The sequence below is a fragment of the Cyprinodon tularosa genome, unplaced genomic scaffold (genome assembly GCF_016077235.1).
Source record: "Cyprinodon tularosa strain WSP-4 unplaced genomic scaffold, ASM1607723v1 ctg59, whole genome shotgun sequence".
In the NCBI taxonomy this organism is placed as follows: domain Eukaryota; kingdom Metazoa; phylum Chordata; class Actinopteri; order Cyprinodontiformes; family Cyprinodontidae; genus Cyprinodon; species Cyprinodon tularosa.
Genome location: NW_024039329.1, coordinates 1,867,226 through 1,890,949, shown reverse-complemented (window position 1 = coordinate 1,890,949; position 23,724 = coordinate 1,867,226). Strand labels below are relative to the sequence as shown.

At 37.2% G+C, this 23,724-nt stretch overlaps 2 protein-coding genes across 3 annotated transcripts in view; one reads left to right on the top strand and one right to left on the bottom strand.

Moving 5' to 3' along the window:
• Positions 1 to 298: 298 nt before the first annotated feature.
• immp1l (inner mitochondrial membrane peptidase subunit 1) lies at positions 299 to 20,995 on the bottom strand. Its single transcript, XM_038306727.1, has 6 exons — positions 20,844 to 20,995; positions 11,331 to 11,441; positions 11,147 to 11,232; positions 9,492 to 9,618; positions 995 to 1,105; positions 299 to 458 (listed from the first exon to the last, which is right to left on the bottom strand). Exons 2-6 carry the CDS (start codon positions 11,433 to 11,435, stop codon positions 372 to 374), a joined length of 516 nt encoding a protein of 171 aa, XP_038162655.1. The 5' UTR covers positions 11,436 to 11,441; positions 20,844 to 20,995; the 3' UTR covers positions 299 to 371.
• Positions 20,996 to 21,024: 29 nt separating this feature from the next.
• Positions 21,025 to 23,724, top strand: part of elp4 (elongator acetyltransferase complex subunit 4) — a 75,665-nt gene continuing 72,965 nt past the window's right edge. For both annotated transcript variants that reach the window (XM_038306726.1, XM_038306725.1), the window contains exons 1-2: positions 21,025 to 21,212; positions 23,349 to 23,384. In XM_038306726.1, coding sequence (XP_038162654.1) covers positions 21,035 to 21,212; positions 23,349 to 23,384 — 214 coding nt within the window. In that variant the 5' untranslated portion in view covers positions 21,025 to 21,034. The remainder of the gene's footprint in view (positions 21,213 to 23,348; positions 23,385 to 23,724) is intronic.

Sequence of the window (23,724 nt, the reverse complement as noted above, 5' to 3'; positions counted from 1 at the left end):
CATTTCAAATTAATATCTTCTGTTATGCTTTACACTTGGTGTAAAGCATATGCATGTTTGTTGCACGCCATAGATTAGAATTTGCAGACTGCAATGTTTAAACACTGCTCAAGCATTGCTCTATATATAGTTCTGTAAGGCAAGCTCCGGATGACAAAAGGCTCTAAGCAGCTCTATTAATCAAGTAGGTATAAATGCAAAGTGTTTGGGGGTTTTTTTTCCAAATAGAGAGGAAAAGAAAACCTGCAATTAAAATGTCCGACAGTAATGAAGCAAAAAAAAAAAAAGACTTCAGGGATATTGAACAAATAGTTGTTTTATTTTAAAAAAATGATTCAGACTAAGTACAGGAAAAGAAACAATTGGATGTGTCAATCTGAGTCTGAGTCACTCTGAGCTTTAATGATGCGTTTGGTTGGGCTTTCACTCAGAGTGCCGAAGCTACGCAGCGGCCAAAGCTGTGAAGGGAAAAAAACATGCAGAATAACAAGGAGTTAAAGCATAAATAAGACTTTGTTAATACAAACATAAAACCACTATAGGAAAAAAAACAACACTTTATTTCACATCTTGGACACACTCTTCAATAAAGCTTGTAATGATGCATTTGACCTCATTAAAAATATTGTTATTTCATCAGCTGTCATAGCAGGGCCTCCAGTGGAGTGCTGCCATCCAATCAGATGGACAGAAGGTTGCCTGACCTATTTCCAGGGTCATGCTTGTGATGACATCTTGTGACATGACAACATAGCAGAATGGAAAGCTAGACAATATGCTGTCCAGGCTTTAGCCAATCAAACACACTTGTTTCAAACTTCCAACTGACTATAATTTTTGATTAGCACTTGATCATAATGGAGGGATTTATTGGAGAGCAAAATGGCGAACCTCCAAACACAATACCATTTTCTCAACCCAGATAAGGCATACATTTACCTTAAAAGCTTTTTCCCCCCTTTTTTTATTGTAAATAGCATGCTTTGCACGTTACCTTTAAGCAAACACGACCTCGGATTAGGGCATAAGGAATTGGGCCATAGTTCCTAGAGTCAGTGGAATTCATATGGTTATCCCCTTCCAGCCATACATGCCCCAATGGAACCTAAGAAAACATGTAACACACAAAACATGGACAAAAACGATTTTCAGTTATACTTGCCTAAAGTAAACAAGGAAAGCAACTCCTCAGGAAACGGCATAGAAAAGTGAGTTACTCTACTATTTACAAAAACTCTATCCAAACCCCACACCTTTCATCCTAAAGAATCCCCTCAGCTATCCCTCCCTCCTCACGTATCTTAACGTCAACATGATCTCTCTTTATTACCACACTTTTGTAGGAGAAGGGTCATGGGTAACAAACGGGATTGGGGAAGGAGGCTTAAAAGAACTTCAAAAAGGGTCATTAGGCTGTTGGCTAAGATTTGAACCCCTCTAACCCAAGGAGTGCAAAGCCAGAGAGAGGCCTGGGATGTATGGACAGAGGGAAAAAGAGGGAGAGAACTAAGCTGCGGCTAGCAGCAGCGTCCAAGGGTCTCCACCGCGGTCCGACCTGCCAGTGGGGCAGTCATCCAAGCGAGCTCTAATTCACAGTGACACCAATTATGATTAATCTCATCACTTTAGGAGAGTAGGCTTGTCAAGGCCCTAATTAAGTGTGCTGTCCCCCTATATGTGCAGACAGGATCAACAACACATTATATTGTCATAATGGGCATCACAATCCGGGAATCTATTTTTGCGTTGCCTAACTTTTAACTGTAAAAGTCCTCTGGAAGAAAGCAAATAACTTGGAAAAAGGAAACAGGAAACTAGCAAGGGGATGATGTCATGCCTCTTCCTGTGTTTCCTCTCCTTCCTATTACTCTGGTTTCTGATTACTGCCCTGTCTTAATGCAGGATGCTGCGTTTCATTTCATATTTGATAATTGAGACAGATGATGTGACATAATCACAAGCCACTGACACGTTGACCTAACATGAGGTAAACAACTCGCTGACTAACAACGACTCAAATGAATATCATTAAAGTAGTCATCTGAGAACCATATGTCAACATGCTGGATTCTCACCATTACACCTCATTAACATGGTAACATATGCTGGCTCCCAAGCACCAGAAAAGAAACGCCACTGTTTGTCATCTGACAAATCATCATTGGACTCTTTTTGTTCTGTTTTTACATTTCTAAAAAAAAAAACACCCAATACTGTTAATCCTATGGAAATAAGTGCTTGATTACCAATTATCAAGTGCCTCTACAAAATGTATCTTTTTAATAGTTCAAGAAATTCAAACAATTGGAAAGGCATGACAGATTGGTTAGAGCTCATGCATATGATGAGTAATATTATGTAAACCAAGACAAATTAAAGTATTAATTGCAGACTCCCTCTACACTGTGTCCAGAAGTTCCCCAGGTTTGTTTCCAAGACTAAAGAAATATGAACACAAGCAGCTAATTTTAATGGCAGCAACAACATTTTGCACTGAGGTGTCTAAAGGTGTGCAGCTTAAGGGAAATTTTCAGATACGGCACCAGAACTAGGCCTTTTTTGGAGCAGCGTAGCAGCACAGAACGCAGAATTAACTTAATTAAGCCGGGATGTATGGAAAACCCCAAAATAATTCCTTATCTTAGTTTTGGAAACACTTCAAAATCCTGCAGTGAGCCAATAGCTAAAATAAAGAAAATTTTCCCCCACAAGTATAAGGAACATTTTTGGTTTCAAACCCTCCCGTGTAATGAATGAACACTTTTTAGGGGGGGGGTTAGAAACAAACAATGTATATGAGAAGCAAATCCAAATTGCTGAATAAAAACAAAAAAGAAAATGTTTTACAAAGATTAAATCTGACCAATAAAGCTACCTACGGTAGACCCTCTGATATCAGGCGGTCATTACATGTTATTCTAAACATAAAAACACACGTCAGATCACAGAATAGTCTATAATATTGGCCTATTTTTTAATTAGAGGCATTTCCTCCACCTTAAGGCTCATCTTACTTTATACAGATCCCTATTTGAACCTCATCTAACCAATTGTAATAATACTGGCTGTGATACCAATTCAAGTTACCTTCTAAGCCTAAAAAGTCTACAAAAGAGCTTTTCTTATAATTACAGTCCCAGAAAGAAATCTATCTTTAAGGGTAAGAACGGGAAGTTTAAATTAGTTTGAATGTATCATGTAAGGGTCACAAATATGGCATGAACTTAGTGAATATAATCAAAAAGTCCTAGTCCGTGCCCTTTAACAAAAAGAAATCTAAACTGGAGTTGCCTGAAAAGTATAATGGAAACTTTGTCCATTTGATGGATTATTTATTGATAGCTATTAATGTCCAATAATGTCTGCTTTAATAATACTTTGATGTGTCCTCATATTTCTCACTGATTACTTCAGAAATGTAAAGATTGTTGTCTTTTTGTTGCATGTAAAAATAGAAACAGGTTAGGTATAGTAGGTAAAAATAGGTTTAAATGAGTAATTACATGGATGTTTGCTGTTTTTAAAATGTAAATTTGCCTAGTTTATAAGCTATGGTCTGCTTCAAGGTTATTCCAATTAAAAAAATGTATTCTATCTGAACTGTATGGATGGTTTTGATGTATCCTGTCTTTTTGTGATAAATTTAGTTAGTTAATTACCCCTTGAAGTAGCATTCATGACCTTCATACAGAGCAAACTAGAGTGCATTTAAAATGTTCCACTCTTGTCTCATTATTATCCTTGATTTTTCCTTGAGTCTAACACGGATCATTTGTGTAACGATAAAAGGCAAGACTGTTCTGTGCAGTGCTGGATTTTTGGGACACAGGGGCTTGTACAGTTAGCGGATACTATTCCGAGAAAAGCACTAAGGCTCTACAGGTACAGTAATTGTCCGAAAATATACAAATATGGGCACACCACTGTACAGAAAGGTGCATTCATACTATTATGGTCTGACTTAATGGACAACACCTTGTCTTCTTTATCAACTATTTATCTAATTATTTCAACACATGGACTAATTAAAGGACTTTCTCTACGCCACCTTTATGAATTAAACAGTGACTATGTCACAAACTGAAGGGTGTTTCACAAAACAATTTGCAAAGATTTAAAGATTGTAGGATTGTGTGTATAAATAAATTGCTGTGTCAATATATAGGTTGAAAAGTGAGAGTGAAATGGTGAATGCTTGGTATTCTTTTAGAATTAAAATTCTCGACTGCCAAAGTATGTTACCATGTATGCAGTTTTCAGTCCTGTGATATTATATTTTTTTCACCAGTTCTTTCCTCATATATCTACATGGGAAAAACTGTTGGTTCTGATTCTTTTTCTATTATTATTGTTATTTACATTATTTTCATTATAACTTTCGCTAAAATCTGTACCATGCATATTTACCTTTTTTTAAGGCAAAGTATTGTTGTGCACTACCCCAGTACAAATACAATCATAGTAACATTTAACAACAATCTAAAGTCCCCACTGGAAGAGAAGAGCATTTATTATCAACACCAGTCCTGCTCACACAATGAGAGCTTCAATGGAACCGTTAGGCTGAGTGAGTCTGTTTAAATGGCTAAGTCAAAGCCCAGATCAAAATTTAAATTAGAATATTTAGTAAAAGCCGAAAAAACTGTTGTTCACAGATGCTCTCTATTCATTTTTAGTTAGGTTGAGCTGTTATGATTAAACTTCCTCGCAGAAAACCTCCAACTACAATCGAGACAAACATACTTGGGTAAAAAAAAAAAAAAAAAAAAAAAAAAAACAGGCATCAAAAAAGTGAAACTTGTATTGGAAACCTGGCCTTCCACATCATAGCAAACGACAGAAAAGCAATAAACTATTGTCTGAGGGGTAAAAGGAGAAAAGATGAAGGAATTTTCCCCCATTAATAACCCAGACAGATACAGGGCTTCACTGGACTCAAATAATTCATTACTCTAGTATTATTTGTTCTACTAAATATTTCAAACAGTGCTGGAAATCTTTAAGTAGGTGGTTTATCTGCGTTTTCAGCATGTAAAGATTTCCATAATAATTTCAAAATATCACCTTTATTACAAGCTTATAGCTTTTATACTAGTTCCTGTTGTCAGCTGAGGACTGCTGGGGATGGATGAGGAGGACAGCAGCAGCCTTGGGTTGACGCCAGGCATTGTGTACCTGTCAGAGACGTGTGGAGCAGAGCTGAGAATGGAGCTCTCTACACTGCTGAGGATTACTGTTCAACAAGCTCATTATTTTAACATGATTGGGGTGAGGAATTATTTTATATTAATATGAATATTCATTCTATATACCTCAGTCTAACTTTACAGCAGAGAATAGAAAGTATGGAGGGTGTTCCATCTCACATGTCTCTTTCTCTCCCCTGGTGTAACATTAGTTATCCACTGGTGTTGTTTTGACACAATAGAAATGCTTCTGAAAAGGTGAGAGAGCAATTAGTACATTGTTAAATGTTGGAGGGTGGAAGAGACAGGTCTGTCTATCTGTCCGTACAAGAAAAGGGGTGATGACAGGGTCTAACACTACAAATATCATCTCTACAGGTCTACATACAATGTTTCACACCGTCATAATAACCAGACATAAGCGCATAGATTGTGGAGGGAGACAAAAAACAATGTAAGGAGACCTTTCTATGAAAAGGTATTTGCTCTGTTACAATAGATGCTTTCAATCCCCAATAATGCTAAATCTTGCAAAAATGGTCCAACCTCTTTGATATTTCCATTTTTTTATTGTCTAACAATCTACAGAATACGTCCACAATGTTGAAAATGTTGTGTTGTGAAAGGAATTACAAATATGATCAATTGAAAGAAAACATAATTGTTCATTCCCAACCAAAAGTCAGTATATTGTAGAAATAGGTATCCAACAGCAATGCTTGGGTTAAGTCTCCATGACCTTGTCAAATCTGGTCACATGGACCTTTTTTTCTCAGGACAAAACAAAGGTTCTTTGAGTTCGATGCTTTTTACTTGTGAAAAGCAATCTTGAAGTCTAATCAAGTTTTTCACTTGGACTGAGTTCTAGACATAGACTTTCCCCTTAAAGCTACAGTGTGTAATTTTGACAACAAACTAGCGATCTCGCAATCGCTAGTTTGTTGGCTCTGCGCTGCCGTAGCGCAAAGATGTCTGCCTCCATGGCTGCGAGACCCGCTCCTATGTAATTATAAATAACGAATTCTAAGGCAACGCAAATGTTATGTATAATATATTACATTTCTGACTGTATATCCCTGAAATAGCCTGTAGCTTTAAACAACTCTATTGTTGTTTTTACAGTGCGCTTCAGGTCATTATCCTACTGGAAGGTGAGTCTCTATCCCAGTCTCAAATTACGGGCAGACTGACACATTTGCTAAAGACCATCCATGTATTTAGCACCATCCATCCTTCCCTGAGCAGTTTCCAAGACCCTGCTGCTTAAAACCATCCATATAGCATGATGCTGCCACCACCATGTTTCATTAGGAGATGATGTTCTAGGGGTGACTGGAAGTGTTGGCTAAGTGTCAGACATTAATTTTTTTAATGGTGGCCAAAAAGATTCATTCCAGTCTTATCTGACCATGGAATCTTCCTCCTGTGTTTTGGTAAACTCTAAACGTGCATCCTTATCTATATAAGTTACATCTTTCCTCTAGACACTCTTCCATAAAGCCCAGCTCTTTAAAGTGTAAAGCTTGTAATGATCAGATCAGCTGATACTCTAGTAATGGCAGTGGAACGTTGCAACTCCCTCTTGGTTATGTTCAGCGTTTGTGCTGCCTTACTGATCGATACCTTCCTTGCCCAGCGAGGGAATGATGCCTCTAGGTTTGTAATGTTACCGTCTATGGGCCTTACAGAAAAGGTGTGTTTATATGGAAAGACCACGCAACACTAAAATTGCACACCTGTGGACTTCATTTCACTAATTAAGTTACTATGAAGGTAACTGGTAGCTTCAGAAATATTTACTGGCTTCTATTTCATCCCTAAATTTAGGAGCTCGAGGGTCCCTGATAATATGTTAATCATAAAATTAGTAAAGTTATAAATGTAAGAGTTTTCAGTGGTTCATTTGTTTTACTGGAGAATTTAACCCTTTAAAGCCTGATCCAAGAATAAAACAAAACAGAAAATTACTTGTTTTTGGTTTGAAGTCCTTATTTGGCCTTTTAACAAAATATGTAAAAAGAAAAAACAGAAATAAATTTTTGATATTAATCATTTATTACTATGCGATAAGTCAAGATTATTTTTTGTGTAGTCTTCTGCCCTCTGATAACAGGTATATCTGATTGTGTACGATAGGATTTTGAGCAAAGTTTGTACCATTAAATTATGCAAAAGGTGTCGGACGCAAAACATTTCAGAAACCGTATGTATCAAATATGATACATTTGGCATTACAGGGTTAAATATAATTTGCAAAACGTCCTGCAGGAAAAAAATTCTTTAACTTATAGTATGGAAGTGTTTGTTAGATTGCCTACAAAGGTTTTCAGTATTTATACTTACAGGGGGTAAATAAAGACACCATTGATTATTTATACACATGCAGAGGTGGGTAGTAACTACTTACATTTACTCAGTTACATTTACTTTAATAAAAAAATACTTTAAGTAGGAGATTTACTACATTGTACTTTTTAATTTTACTTGAATTCGATAAAGTATCACTGCTCTTACTTGAGTAAAACTTCTGGCGACTGTACCATAAGTAACTTCACTCAAAGGGTCAGCTGGTTTTAAACAAAAAAATGTAGCAGAGGAAAATATCTACAGTTCATGTTTAAGTTTGTTTCTTTTGCACTCAAGCTTTTCTATCTGCTGACCCTGCTGTGTTGTTTGAAGGTCAAAGGTTAACCGTATCATGTTAATGTAACTCATCGTCTTCTAAACTATATACATACAATACTTTATGCATTGATTTAATAGGTTTTATAAAAAATATTTATTAAAGGTTATTTTTTGAAAAGTGTCAATTCCACCTTAAATTTTAATTGTGTAAATATTGTATGTTATATATTATATTTAACATACCCATATAAATATTATTTTTTTAATATTATTATTTCAAACACCAGCACTTGCACCTAACTATGTTTTTTTCTAGCTGTATATATTTTTAGAATATCAAATATGATATTATGATAATGACTATTAAATAAATCATTATTATATATTACTAAGTACTTAAGTAAGTAGTTTTTTACTCCTTTTTTTTATTCTGACCCAATTTCTTGGATCGGTACTTTTTACTTTAACTGGAGTAAAAATATGATTAAATCTACTATTATTTCAGTGCATTTTTTGGTACTGCATCCACCTCTGTATACATAGTATTTCACCTAATATTGTACAGGAACTGGCTCTATTAAATATATGGACATTAACTTCATTGTAGCATAAATTGCCAGCAGCCCCTTAGAAGGTCCTGTTAAACAGAACTTAGATGCAAGTAATCTACTGATAAATACTTCATATAACCCAGCTTCTAATAAACATAGATCTACCACTTTAAGATGGAGTAGAAAGCATGCCTTCAGCAGTGGATCTGGAAAATGTTTCAAAGAAGAAGTTTGCCTGAACCTAAATAAAGTAGTTTAAAGTGTTAAAATGACTTAAAGTGGAAAATGTTTCACTGAATTACGGTACACCTTTTCAATCATTTGAATGTAGAGGTAAAGATGGTAGAAGTAAGCATTTACTTTGCCATTTGATGAATGTCACATGCAGGCTTGGCCTTGTGCTATATTTTTCTGAACCTATTCAAGCGTTTCCCCAAAGTCTATAAAATAGAAAGTAAATTCAAAGACATGCAACATAAACACAACCTTTGGTTTGTGGACTGTCATATATTCATTCACACACACACACACAAACACAGTCTCAGACAACCCTCCTCCCACCCATCAGTCTGTCCACTCAGCTGGCACTAACTCTAACAGGCTTCAGAGAGATTGCGGGCCTGAGCTGTGGGTGTTGGGGAGAGCAGTAATAGAAAAGCAATGACAGTGGTTTCAGCAGCAGAAACCCTGTTCATTCTCTGGTTTTATCACCATTCTTAGGAAATATAGGTGTTGTCAAAAGCTGATATTTTGACCACTGACACAAAATGGATGCGAATGGTCTAAAATGTAAACAAGTCTGAAAGCCTATAGACTGTGATAGACACACAAAGCATGACTGAGGCACAGTTCTGCATTATGCATAAGCATTCTACTCATCATTTTAAGGTGAAAGGAATTATCAAGGGTTTTGTACTAAACACATTTTTCATTATTTCTCTATTTAACTGTTCGCTTTTTGCAGTTTTTGGAAACACCCTGAGCTTTGGTTGTTTGCCAAAAGGCTGTGTCTGAATCTTGATTCCTTTAAAAACAGGAGATAATTGAATATATATTAAAAGCAACTAACATTCTGACACCTTAACAAGTATACTGCAGGTGTGCATGATTTAAAAGGAAATTTACTCACATATGTGTGGGTCTTGAAAAAATCTGATGGGGAACTAGTGCAGATCTTGTCACCCTCCAATCCAATAACCCTTTTACAAATGTTCACGTGTGGGTCGAATGGACTTTTTGCAATAACTATGTCACCCCTGAAAAGAAATAAAAACAATCATTATGTGTGGTATACATGATGCACTGACTCTGGTTTGATCCAACCTGCAAAACAACCTGTAGCAAATATAATCAACCTCTTATAATGTGCAGAGATCACCGATCTCACAAGTTATCAAATTCAAATCAGCTTTATAGCTTATCAATACATTTGAGTCATCTGAAAATAAAATATCAACTTACTGAGATAAAAAGACCCATACAGGAAGAAGAGCTGATGTATTTTAACTCTTTTTAATATATTGTAGTAAAATTAACAATTTATGTAGGATCAGAGAAAAAAGTAAGGTTTTATATTAATCCATATATATTACAGTAAGCAAAGCAAATAATACAAATTTACTCCGTTACACACAGCCTGTTAACAAAGTTTACCTAACCTAGACATAAACAAAGTTAAAGAAAACACTAAAATATTTGTTTAATTCTCTGAAAATTCAATACCTTATGGCAATTTCAAGGCCAGAAGTAAATCTTAAAGAAGGAAAAGTTCAACTTAAAGTTTTAATGCTACCTGGACTATGAAGGAACTGAACCAAAGCTTCAGGGATCTAAAAGGGTCAAAAGAGGCCATTCACCTTTAGGGTAATATTGAGACTCAAGCACTGTGGTTTTGCTACCATAGTCCTATTTTTGGATAGAGCAATACCCTCAAGGACCACAATGTTTCTTTCTGCTCTAAAATCACTCTTATAAAGGCAAGCAAGGCTAGCCCCTCCAAGCACTGGGTTCTGGGATTTCTGGAAGCTCCTTAGTTTGGAATCAGGTAAATACGCTGCAGAAGGTCACGGACGCATGCAACAAAGACAACAATCATTGCATAAGCTTTACACAAAAATTAGAGGTACATCAGGTAAAAAGGTAAACTGCACTTCCTGGTCACTCCATCAGGTCTGGATTCTTCTTCAAGAACCTTCGTAGCTGAATACCCAGAGCAATAGCCCCAAGTGGAGACATCAGTCAATCAGGAGTTCATTTTTAGATCAAAATACCTGTTTTATGAGATTATCCATTTGTTTAATTTACCAAATACCATAAATTATTTTCTCTGATAAAGAATTTCACAGATGTAGAACTTTATTAAAACCAAACGTTTTCAAATTTTATTCAATTAAGTCATCTGCTGAGTCATGCTCTTGACTTTAAAGGCATTCTAGATTTGCAACAATTTTATACAAGGAAAGCAGCTTCGCGTCCAGACATTCTGACAGAATGAGGATTCTGTATTGTATTGCATGAAGGAAAGAGAAAAGGCTGGTAAACATCCGTTGTTTTGTCTCATATTAGTGAGTTCATTGTGGTGGTAGTTGGAGTTATCAACCCAATAGTAGCAGATGAAGGTCATAAAAGAAAGCTTATTATAGAAGAACTTGTTTATTTTTAATAAAGTTCAACATTTCAGTGGCTAGCTAAAATGGGGAGGAGAGAAAACAGTCTTTGAAGATTCAAGCTCAAAATATAAAAAAGTCAGATCAAGCTACATATAAGATCCAGATCTCAACTTACTTCTGTATTTTATAAAGATGACGACTAATGCGTTCAGAGAACACCACATTGTTTACGATCGTGGGCTCCATAGATGGACCAAAACACTGAATCAAAACAAGAAAAAAAATGTTTAGTTTTGAGCAAACATAAGCTTGTATTGAATATGAAAAAGAGACATCCGTTACATAATCCTAATACAAACCACCACAAATTCTCCAATGTATTCAAAGGCACAGTGTACTATGCAGCCATACTGGATGGTATAACCCACAAAGCGAAGGGTTTTCCCCAGAACACGACGGAACATCTCCACCTGTGGAAGAAAACAAACAGAAGTTACAGGATTTCATGAGGAAACAAGAGAGAAAGCTGTGAGTTTCATTTCTAAAGGTGTGGACAGGGTTGTCAAAGTTGGCCTACTGCTAAGATGGCACATTCTTCAGTGTTTCATTCTCAGGGGCTGAGTGGCCAGTTCACACCAGAAAACTGTCCTGCACTTTGACCCCATAGACGATGGACCTATCAACACCATGAGCTCAGGTGATGGACAAACACAGAAACTGTTACACACGCAGCCAGGCAGCTTTGCCCTGTCTAAGCTACTTCCCTGACGGTGTTGCCTCGGCTGCCATCATCATCATTAGAGCTGTTATCAGCTCCTGTCGGCACCATAGAAACACAAAAACACTCTGGCAGACTTGAAATGGTCCCGCAAACACTGTCATTTAAACACACAAGAAACATGTCTTCTGAGCAAACATAGCAACCACTTTTGGGCTATTGACTTTTACTCTACCTGCAGGATGGACTGAAGAGAGCAAGCCAGTATTTACACACTTGTCTAGCAGGGTTTATATGCAAAAAAAGCTCTTGCAAACCTGCACACACACAATATGGAACTGTATATGGTTGAGCTTAGATGTGAGTATGTGCTTCATCACCTTCTCTTTTCTCAGGCTGCTGTCCTGCTAGCCCTCCACGGGGTAAAGAAATCTTTTTCTTCATCTCCTCTATACCCTCTGTCTGTTTCCTTCTTTCTCTCACCACGTTTCCTTTCCCTCCTGGGGTATTATTAACCAAAGCAAGCAGAGCGGAAACCAAAGCCACAAATCCTCAGAGCTCTGGGAATGACTTCCCAAAGATGGACAAGGATTAGGACCCCCAATTTCTCCCTTACCCCAGCACCTCCACCCCCTGTTTCTCCCCAGGTTCCCAACAGACTGGGTGTCAGGTGGCTCTGTGAGCCTTGCCAAAGGTGTTACCCCTAATCCCATTACCCCCTCCACTCTTCTCTCTCTGTTATACACACAGGTCCTTCTCTTTCATTCCAACTACATTTCACCTATTAAACCCTCCATCTTTTCTTTCATGTGTCTCTTTGGCCTATTCGCCATCCTTTTTGATCCCAAAAAGATAGACTCCATCCTCTCACTTCCCCACTGCTTCTTCCCTCTGTTTCTCAATCACCCTTGGCAACCCTTCACTTTTTTAAAAAATACTCTGAATGGCAGGACTCGAGCAGGTGACATATAGACAGATACCCTGTGAGGAGCCAAAATGAAATGTTCCTTTCCAGTTTTAGCACACTCCCTTTTCTTGTCCTGTAAACTGCATCCTTCCCCGGCTGGTACAATAACACCTTTGGCCCTCTAATTCCTCTGATGGCAAAAAAAAGTGGACAGAGGGTTAATGGGAATCTATGTTCTGCACTAAGGCAGCATGTCCATGCCTCTTCCTCTTAGTCTCAGCTTGCTTCACCTGCAATTTCCTTTCTGTGGCACTGTAACGCACTCTCAGACATGATCTCCAGTGTACACCTCCTTCTGCTAGACCAGGGATCAGGAATCTTTGTTAGCACTCATTCACAAAGCACAGTGGACAGCCTCCCATACAGCTGCTCTCATATCTCTATTTCATCACTCCCCCGCCCCTCCATTCCAGCATGCATTCATCATAGGTAGGGATTAAGAGACTTTGCATAACCAGATCACACGGCCAGTGACTGATATCAAGAGTCCATATGCAGCCGCCTGGTTTTCAGAGGCACCCTCTGTCACCGATAGTGTCTGTGTGTGTGTGTTCATATGCGAAGACAAAAGCATCACCTGTAGGTAACATAGAAAATGTAGCATACAATGCAAAGTGACTCTTGGGACTCAGAATGAGGTGGACATCCACAGAGACTCCTGATTGAATATCTATTACATCTAATTTCCCCAAGGCAAAGAATTAGGCAACCCAGACTATCTTTTAGCTTTAATTCCCCAAATGTGTGTTTGCGTGTGCGCACATGCAGTGGTTGGGCAAAGAACATTAGCTGAATGTTGTATTACAGCTGTAAACTATCACAAAATCTCTCTGCTAATCCTGGATTAAACAGCGGAGATTTTCACGAGACAACAAAAACAACAGAAAAAAAAAAAGTAAAAGGAGTCTTCACCGCAGAACCATCTGTGACCTCTGGCCTCCCGCTGTCACCTCGCAGCACTACCGTGAGGATAAAAGGGGGAATCTCAAATGAATAGCTGCAGATGGAATTATTTCATTGTGTGTTTAACTTTGTGATCCTCTTATTGAGTGAAACCTAATTTATTCATTCAGCTCAATTCAATCACAACTAAAGAGATAAAGTAAATTTTTCTTTATGCAAACTATCAGCAGAATCTTCTTAATAAAGATATTTCTGGAGAAACAATCAAAAGGAGGAGAAACAGCTGCTGCCTTTCTAAAGAAGACCCCCTCTACTTAAAGCAGGAAATGTTTAAAGACGTTCTATGACACATTTTAAGCTCTATTTCTAAGGAGAAATACTTTTAAACTTGAATTTTTGGATTTTAATTAGATCTTTATATATTAGGGTTTTCCACATTCCATGTTTTACCAATTGCTGGGATTTCTTGAGGTTTGAAATGCCAGTTGACTTATATCTAATCAACATTTATCATATAGGGAAGAAATGTGCTGCACTTTAGAATTCAATGCATTATGATTATAAAAGATTACTACCAATATTTCAAATATTTTGAAATCTTTGTTCATTCTGTCAGATTTGGATGTATGCTTGGACTCACTGTGACGTTAAAACATAGAAAGCATCTTCACTTACAGCATTCTGACAGACACCCGAGGGTGTTGGGTCTTAACTGTTGGTATTTCGAGTTGTTCCTGTTATTTTCCTCCACCTTGATTAAGACGCAAGCTCTAATGAAATGCAACTGCAGAACACAAGGCTCCCGTCACCCGGCTTTGTTGTGTGCATGTTGTCCTGTTGATTACATGCAGCACTGTTTATGTGCTAAACATACCTTTTGGAATTGGCGCCACGCAAAATAAAAGTTGGAATTTTTTTTGTAACCTTCTCCGGATTGTGTTCGAACTAAATAATTATAGTGATTGTATGTAATCTCTTGAGCATTGTCTTTTTAAAAATACAAATAAGTGACCTAAACTTTAATTCAAGTTCATCGGATCTGATATAATTGATGGTAAGTGAGAAGTGCTGAAACTGAATCAGAAGTTCTTTTAAATAACTAAAAATCTAAGGGGATCATACCTATGCAGTCATGTTATTGTATTTATTAAGGAAACTACAGCAGGGACATAATTTAAGCTCAACAAATGTAATCCCAAATGAAATGCACATTATTGAAACCATAAGGAAATAGTCAGAATGGAATTACCTCCACTGGTCTCTAGGGATTTGACCCTGCCATGAGTGAGTAGTGTTAATTGATATACATGGCCAGTCTATTAGGACCACAAAGCGAATTTCAATCCAAACAGCACACAAGGGCCTTGCAGCAGACTTCTTACACAACTAAATTAGGAAAACATGGGCTGAGAGAGAACCAGGCAACGGGGGGGCTAAGAGGCTTATGAGCCCCTTGTCAGATATTCTTCTTCTCCCTGAGGATCACAGATGGAAGGGAGTCTGGAGGAGCAGCCAGACCAGAATAAGGACGAATCCTACCTCTGATGTCTTTCTCTGGACAGCAGAAGGCAGGGGAGGGTGGGGAGTAAGTCCTGTTGCGCATGGCTTGATTTGATCTTAATTTGAGATATAAAAAAGGAGCAGCTTTGGCAACAAGGGGGGCTGCTGTTTCAACTATCGTTGCAATCAGTGTTAATCCTGAAGATCTGAACATGGGCACCTGGCTGTATAGAGAAAGACAGATGTAAAAGTCCCAGGACGGTGTCTGTGCAAAATCTCCGTCCCCCTCTATTAAAGCTTAAATTGAAAAGACTGATCTCCATACTGCTCTTTTTATTGTTGCTAACAGCAACGCAGCTGAGAAACAGCTGAGTGATGTGGCTATTTGAGGAGCTCAGAGCTTATACCTACAATCAAAGGGTCAGCCAGGGCAAATAATAGGCAAGTGATATGAATACAACTGCTGCAAAGTGAAAGGAAGTGCAGGCTGACCCAGTCCCCAGCCAATTACATTCAATGGAAAGTCAGTCAGTAAGCTTATTGTATTGACCACAAGAGATTGTGTGGTGCTGGCTCTGTGCTGAAAGAGTTCAGAGATCTTATCTGTGCTTGTATCAGATTTACAAAGAAGTTTTGGTTATCCATGGGCCTGAGCTTTACACTGCTTTTATACCAAGTAGTGACAGACATCTTACCTCAATAACAAATTTAAGACTGCAGTTTCCTTTTATTCTACAAGAGAACACGCTTTGTATTTTTAGCATTTATAGAAGTCTTCCTATAGATCGAAATGTGATGTCATTCCAACCAAAACATCTGAGAAAAACACAATGAAGAAATGCAAAATATGGGACACAGAAAAAAAAGTTAAAAGGAAAAATAAGCCAGTGCAACATCTGTTCTGGCTTATTGTGTCTGACTTCTGAGACTGGTGTTTTCTTTCAGTGTTAACAAAACAAATTTGGTGCATGTTGACGATAATTTGGCATCCTCTGGACACAAAACATCGGGACTCCTTTAAGGAGTTCCACACAAAAAGCAGAGAAAGGCTGAAGAAAGCAAAAAATTCAGACCAGGAAAAGGTCTGACATGTTATGACTGCTGCCATTATTTAGCTCGATCAGATACAGCAGCTGACATAATAAAAGCAGAAAACAAAAAATCACCTCCTCAATAGATCCTGATATGAAAAGGTGTTATTTTTGTACCATTACTCTATCCTGTTCTCCACACACTAAGATTAATTTAGCAACGTAAAAGCTAACATGTATTTTTTTTTTTTTATTAAGGCATAGAAAACTCTTACATCCTTAAAGCTGGATCTCCTTTTGGAAATGCAGGTCACTCAGAGCATCTTATTTGGCTTGTGGAGTCTCTCCACAATGCCCTGCATCGTCTGTCATGATATTTTCCCTTGGCCTCCTGTCATGATATTTTCCCTTGGCCTCCTGTCACCACACATAAGTCTCAACAGTGCTGTCAAAGCAGCAGGACTGTCTATGCTGAGAGCATTGGTAAAGTGAGCAGTTGGGCGATCACAGCATCCTGCGATCTTACACTGCCTCTGGCCTCTGCCTTCTACACAAAGCTTTTTACAGCTGTCTTAGGGATGTCATTGATCAGTCTGAACTCCCAAAGAGGAGTTAGTTGACTATGCAATGCTCAAATTAAACAGGGGTTATACCAGTTAGTACATGTTATTGGTCTCAGAAATAAAAAGAAGTTAATAAATGTCCTATAGTCTTAGGAACACTTGTTTTGACGCTGCTGCAGAAATAGATTCTACATCTAAGTGTTGCTTTAGATCACATAAAATCTTCTAGATTGAATAGTCATCCATACACCAACCTATTATCTGTGGTTTGTCATTCCTTGATCAGTCAAGATGCTAACAGTCCCACAATTAAAACTCGGATATCCTTCTCCAATGGCACACTTTCCATCTCAGCCTGAGGGATCATAGAGAAATCCAGACTAGTAGAGATTTCTCCAGTGATTCCTGGGTCTGTCCTTTTTTCAGCTTAAAAAAAAGGATCACAAAATGCCTCTCAGATTTTAAGGCACTCAAGAGGAAACCTGACGGAATCCCTGAGTGAGCCCCGCTGACCAAGCCACCATATGGAGTAGGGGTGGGTATTGGCAAAGAAGTCACGATTTGTTTCGAATCACGATTCACATGCCACGATGCGATTCTATCACGATACATCACGATACTTGAAATAATATACTGAACACTATAAGAAACTGTTTTACCTTCTTTGTTTTTAAAGCCAAAATGCATCCAAGCATCTGACTTGAAATGTGATGGAGCCGCAGCGCGAATTTTCATAGTGTCCTCCATGTTTTATTTCATATGACTCGTCGCAGTATCCCACGGTCGGAAATGCTTGTGACACAAGGCAGCAGGCGTCAACACATCCGCAGCGACATCTGCTGGACTGGAAGTTGTTTTCCACTTGGTTTGGCTGATGTGCGCCAACCATTAATGTCTTTTATTTGTTCATTTTTTATTTTGTTTTATAATCGATTCTTGAAGGCAAGAATCGATGCAGTAGATCACAAAAATTAGGATCGCGATGCATCGTCATGACGATTATTTTGCACACCCTTAATATGGAGGAAGCCTATTTCAGCTTTATGTTTTCAGGATTTGCTTCTTTATAACCACATGTCAGAGTTAGGATGGAGATGAACGGGAATATTGAGAAATTTGCATTTCAGCAGTTTTCTTTACCATTATAGACTGGAACAGCCCTAGAATGACTACAGACGAGGCCCCAGTCTGTCTGGCTGTTTCCTTCTCGATCCTACTCTGTGGACAACTACTACAGAGAATACTAAAGATGGTCATGACCTAAAGATACACATAGAACTGTACAAGCTACAAAAAATAAATAAATCAAAGATGAGACACTGAAGTCTTTAAACCAGAGGTCAGCCTCTCCAGAACTATGTCTGTGGAATCTGCCAGAGTTAATAAACACAGGAGGAAGATTAAAAGTTCACAAATATGCATGAAAAAGACATTGATGCAGTAAAAGTTAAGATTCTTAACACATTTAGAAGAGTTATCTGAAAGAAAAATAACGTTATCCCATTCTGCAGCTTAATTTGACAGTTAGGGAATTCAAAAACAAATTTCTAGACTAGCAACAGATTAGTTCTATCATAAAAGACAGATTTAAGTTTAATGAAGCAGGTCTAAAAATACCACCAAAGGATTTACTAAGCCTTAATCCTCCAAAAGTTACTTTCCAAAATATATAGGAGTTTATCCAATATAGCTGAGTCTATATCACTTCCCACTGGAAAATGGGAAACTGATTTATCAGTTAGGTTTGATTAAAGTGCATGGTCTAACATTTGTCAGAGAACCTTTAAAATGAGTAGAAATCCTTTTACAACTGATTCGATACAAAACCCTTCATGCAGTACACTATAGAGACCAATGGATGGTTAAGATGGGTTTTGCACAGTCTGATATCTGCTTCCAATGTGCAAGTAATGCACCAGATACTGGTGCAATACTGGTGTCCAGTATGTGAGTATCTGCCAAAGTGTCTGAGATGTTTCCCTAACTGCCAATCAAAGCAGGAGGCGGTGAACACTTGACCTGGCTACCCAATGACAGACAGAGGGCAGCTCCAGCGGGCCAGATGTCCAACTGAAAGAGCCCTGTAATGAATCTGGGTTTTTCTGGGGCTGCAGATGTTTTGGGGCCCAGTAACTGTTGCGGCCCCAGCGATGAGATACTCCTGTTTTACACGTATTGGCAGAAGGCACGTGTAAGAGTTTTATCCTGTAAAGCCAGTAAATGGATTTTATTAAGTGAAAACATGTTAAATCAGCTGAGATCAAACAGAACATGTAGCTGCGGTTGTGGTCACACAAGAAGACACTTTTCTCACTGACAGAACGAACTAGAAATAAGCAAACATTTCTTAAATTAAGTGTATTTACCCTTAATTTCAGTAGGTAAGTGAGATAGTTTGCCAGTGGAATGAGTCATTTTACTCTTAAAATAAGATAATAAGACAATATGCACTTGAAATAAGACAATGCAATTGTGTTTTCTTATTTTAAGTGTAATTTTTTTTGTTCCATTGTCTCCTTTACCTCCAAAATCCAAGAACAAATGCATTTATTTTAAGAAAAAATGACTTATCTAGATCTGCGATGGACTGGCGACCTGTCCAGGATGATCCCTGCCTCTCGCCCGTAGACAGCTGGAAATAGGCAGCAGCACCCCTCGCGACCACACTTGGGATTAAGCATGTCTGAAAATGGATGGATGGACTTATCTAGATTTTGATTTTTTCCAGTGCTGTCTCCATCTCCTTATCTCTCCCCAAAGTTCTTATGCCCTCTTTTTTCTCTCAAGTCCTAAATTATTTTCAAGAACGTTTAATATACAAGCACCAAGCGGAACCTTGTAGCAACAGACATAATGGTCATCTTGTAAAAGCAAAGCTGTTGGGCTATCATCAATCTCTGGGACATCTATTCCCAGAGCTATGTTGACAAAACAGCACACACACAAAAAATAGATAAATAAAAAAGATTCTTAACACATATGCACAATGCCTCTACGTCATCAGATCAGATGCACAATATTTCCTCACTTATAGAGTTGAGCCTTATTTTTGTGTTTTAGATCATCAAACTAATTTTTCCATCACTTATAGCTAAGCCGAGTTAATATAAAACAGAATTGCTTCCCTCACAATAAATAATGCCCAAGCTCTAATTAGCCCTGTTTTGGACACCAATGTTTCAGAAATGGGACATCATCTTGTTAAAAATAGGCTTTGTGTATGCACCCTGATGCTCTATCTCTTCAGTTCTTTTCCCTGAAAAGAGATCACTCAGGACAAACTCTTTAAATAACACTTAATAACTTATATGTATCAAATAACCAGGAGACATGACAACAGATTCTGATAAAAATTGTAATTTTACTCAGAACAGAGAAATTGCTTAGGGTTACAGAATGGCAGCTGCTCACCTCTCAGGTAGTGGCCCCGATTTACAGTTAAAAAGGCATTTTATACATCTCCAGTCTGCCAAATCATCTTATTTTACATCATATGCGTTAGCAGATGATTAGACATCAATGGCTCCAGTCATATCAAAATAGGACACTGCTCTCATTCCATTTCCAAATCTTTGCCACGTACAAAATGAAGATTATAACTGTATATCTAGACAAAGAAATTGTCCTAATTAGATTAAAATATCAGTTCTGACACGCAACAGGCAGCCAATACCAGGGTGTAACACACTCACACATCTTCAATGATAATTATCCTAAAAATCCTGACATCCGAATCTAGAGGAGGAAAACATCTAAAACCTGCAGGACACCAGCCGTTGAGGACTGACTTTGGACAACCCTGCCTTAAAATCAAGCACATGGGTTATTTATTCACCACAATGATCCAAAACCCGCCTGCAAGTCCCTGTGTAGGGTCTTCATTTTGATGTTCTTTTAAATATAAGTTCTAAATGTGTAGGTTTTACTTTGTAATTGATATTTATGAATTGATAATTCCGGTCTCTGGTCTCCCCTTAAATTGCTTCTTTCTGTTCCTTAACTTTGTTTTAACAATACAGACATAGAATTAAGATTTATTTTAAGTTAGAAACAAACAGTGTCTGTTTTAATTTATATCCATGAGTTATTTGGAGCCACTGAACAGCTTCTTTGTTCCGCCATAAACACAAGAGCTCGAGATTATTGAAGTAAAATATAAATACATGCATATACGGCAGCTGTTAACTTACATGGAGCTGAGGCTCTGGTTTGATTTAAAATCCCAAACTGTGACCATTCACTGGAAACAACAATCCCGACCTTCCATCGACAGCTTCCCAAAACAGCAACCTAACAAACTGGCTCCTGATTGGTCGAGCTTTACCAAACTCTCATTCGATTGGATAACGCGCACCACAACATTGACGTCATTATTGCCAATATGGCAGCTCCCATGAACAATGTGTGTAAACCATCAAGTGAGCGTTTACATGTTAATGCTACGAGCTTTCAGAAGAAAACAAGGAGTAAACTGATCTCAATTCCCGGGACGAGACCTTCGGTCCAAAATGGACAACTCTTGGTTTCCACCGGTGTCACGTCGTTGGATTATCTGCTCGGTCAGTGTCTGGCTGCTACACATGCTAATATCGATTCTAATGGATACACACAGCTCTACACAATTTGAAACATTTTCAACCTTATGAGAGTTTAAAGATACTAGAAACCCGCCGACGTGGAGCTGAATTGATCCCAAAAGCAAATGTATAGATATAGATCATTTCATCAGATAATTAAAAGCATGTATTTACATATTGTATTAAAGAAGTAATTTCCCTCTGGGATTATTAAAATATTTCTGATTCTGATTCTGAAAGATCATTCATGTTTTAGATGAAACATTTTGATAAGTCAGTAATATTTCTCCAAACAGAATAGTTAACGTTATATCAGCTTAGTAAAACAAACAGTTTATTTTTTAAATCTAAAGGGATTTCTAAAATGTTATTTATAGTTTACAATGGGCATGTATCGCAGTTATCTATAAGTATGTGCTTTGTATGCAAAAGAAGAATAGAGTAAACATTTATAGGCTCTCTCTTTGAGTTAATATTGTACATTTCAGTTATTTTTACATCACTCCTTATTCAACAATGTTTCCCCTTCTCTAATTAATTTCAGTTTAGAGAAGTGCACCCGCCCCATTCAGACGGCATGATATGATTTTTAAAAGATTTTTTTAAATACATATGTAAAACAGGGCTGAAACTGACAAATTAATCCTGATTCATCGATTATCAAACTCATTTTCAACTGATTTAGTTACGGAATTACCTTTAACTAGAGTACAGAGATTCTAAACATCCCGTTAGCTGCAACTCCACTCCAAGCTGTTATAGTAAAATTGTAAAAAAAAATATATGTAAACCTTTTGCATTTAAGATGAAAAGCCTTTTCTGTCTATCAATATGCCCTATCCAGAACTCCTCAAATGCTTCAATGCCTTAAATTCTGTACAGAATCTTCCTTAAGTAACACTTTGCTATCCAATTATTAATTGATTAATCTAACGAAAATTCAACAGATTAATCCATTATCAAAATAAATTTTTATTTGCCTTGTTAATCTAAACTTAAGTCTTAATTTCATAGTTTTCTTTCTTAAGGCAAATTGTACCTCTTATTTCTGGGTTAGATGTGTTTACTTGTGTATGCATCGAGGGGAACATTATAAATTCCAATCATGTGTCTGTTGGGGGGAATTCTATAAACATTATCTCAGAGGTTTATTGCTGGTAGGATTAATGGCACTCTAGAAAGCTAATATCTTCATTTTTGACTTTAAAGATTTAAATGAATTTGTTTTTTCCATGCAGGTTTTCATTTTTTACCATAAAGTTTAGAAATGATCCCTGCTTACATGTTTGGGTAATTTATTTGAATTCAATTGGCTAAGTCTAATACATCACCTCTTTCATTCAGTTCTACTGCTGATGGAAACATCCCTTTATATTCAGCATCTACAGCATCAACCTCTAGTCAATAGGCAGTAAATCAAAATGATACTCAGTTTGAGCTCTTGCTTATTTTGACATGTTACGGAAAATATACAGCATTCTATGCTGTTCTTTTAATTATTTAGCTCTATTCCACTAATATTTCCATGCATATAACTTTGTAGCAGGTATGCTGTGCAGCCTGGTTACATCTTGGTAAAAGTGCTGGAAGCCAAAAATAGTCCAGAAGCAAAAAAAAAGCAGAAAAAGAAAAGTACATTTAATTAGGCATTGACTTTAAATAGATGAAAGGAAGCAGAACAAAAATAGTAGAAAACTGTTTTTACAAGTCATTAGTTTATTGTTATATATATATATGTGTGTGTGTGTGTGTGTGTGTGTGTCTATATGGGTTTTTATAGCAAAAATGATATGTTAATGGTATTCCCAGGTGTAAAGCAGTTATTTTCAGATACTATTTTTTTGTTTCATCACACAAAGAAACACTCCTGTAATAATCCAAAATAATAATAAAAAAACTTTTGTAAGGTATAGAACCTTAATGTGATTAGAACTGTACAATTTATCAAAATATATGTTATAGATCATACTCATAATCATTAAGGCATTGGAAAAAACAACTAAAATGTGTGCTGCTGTATGTTTTGTGAAGTATGATACTTGTTTTGCTTAACTTGCCCTTTTATAAAAATACTTCTAGCATCATGTTTTGTTCTAATATATTTCTCTTTCCTAACAGGTGGTGGGTTAGCTGTTGGGACAGTGCTTCTCATTGGTAAGCCTTTATCTTAAAATTTTTCAAATGTACCTTTTTTTCCTCTCTCAGTTGTATTGTTTTGCTTTGGTAGAATCAGCGTTAAAAGATATTTGTATTGTTTTTTAACTTGTTGTAAACATTAGTGGCACTTTTTAAAAATGTACCCAAGGGGTAATAAAAGGTTTAAACCCTTACCTGGCACTGGAAATGAAAAAATAAGATTTTAAGTATTTTAAAGTATATAAAATGCTTAAGTATATAAAATAGCTTGTATTTGTTTTGTATTTTTATCTAGAAATAAAGAAGATGGCTTATAGTGATGAAGGTATAAATGCTGTTTTCTTCAAACTGCCTTTTT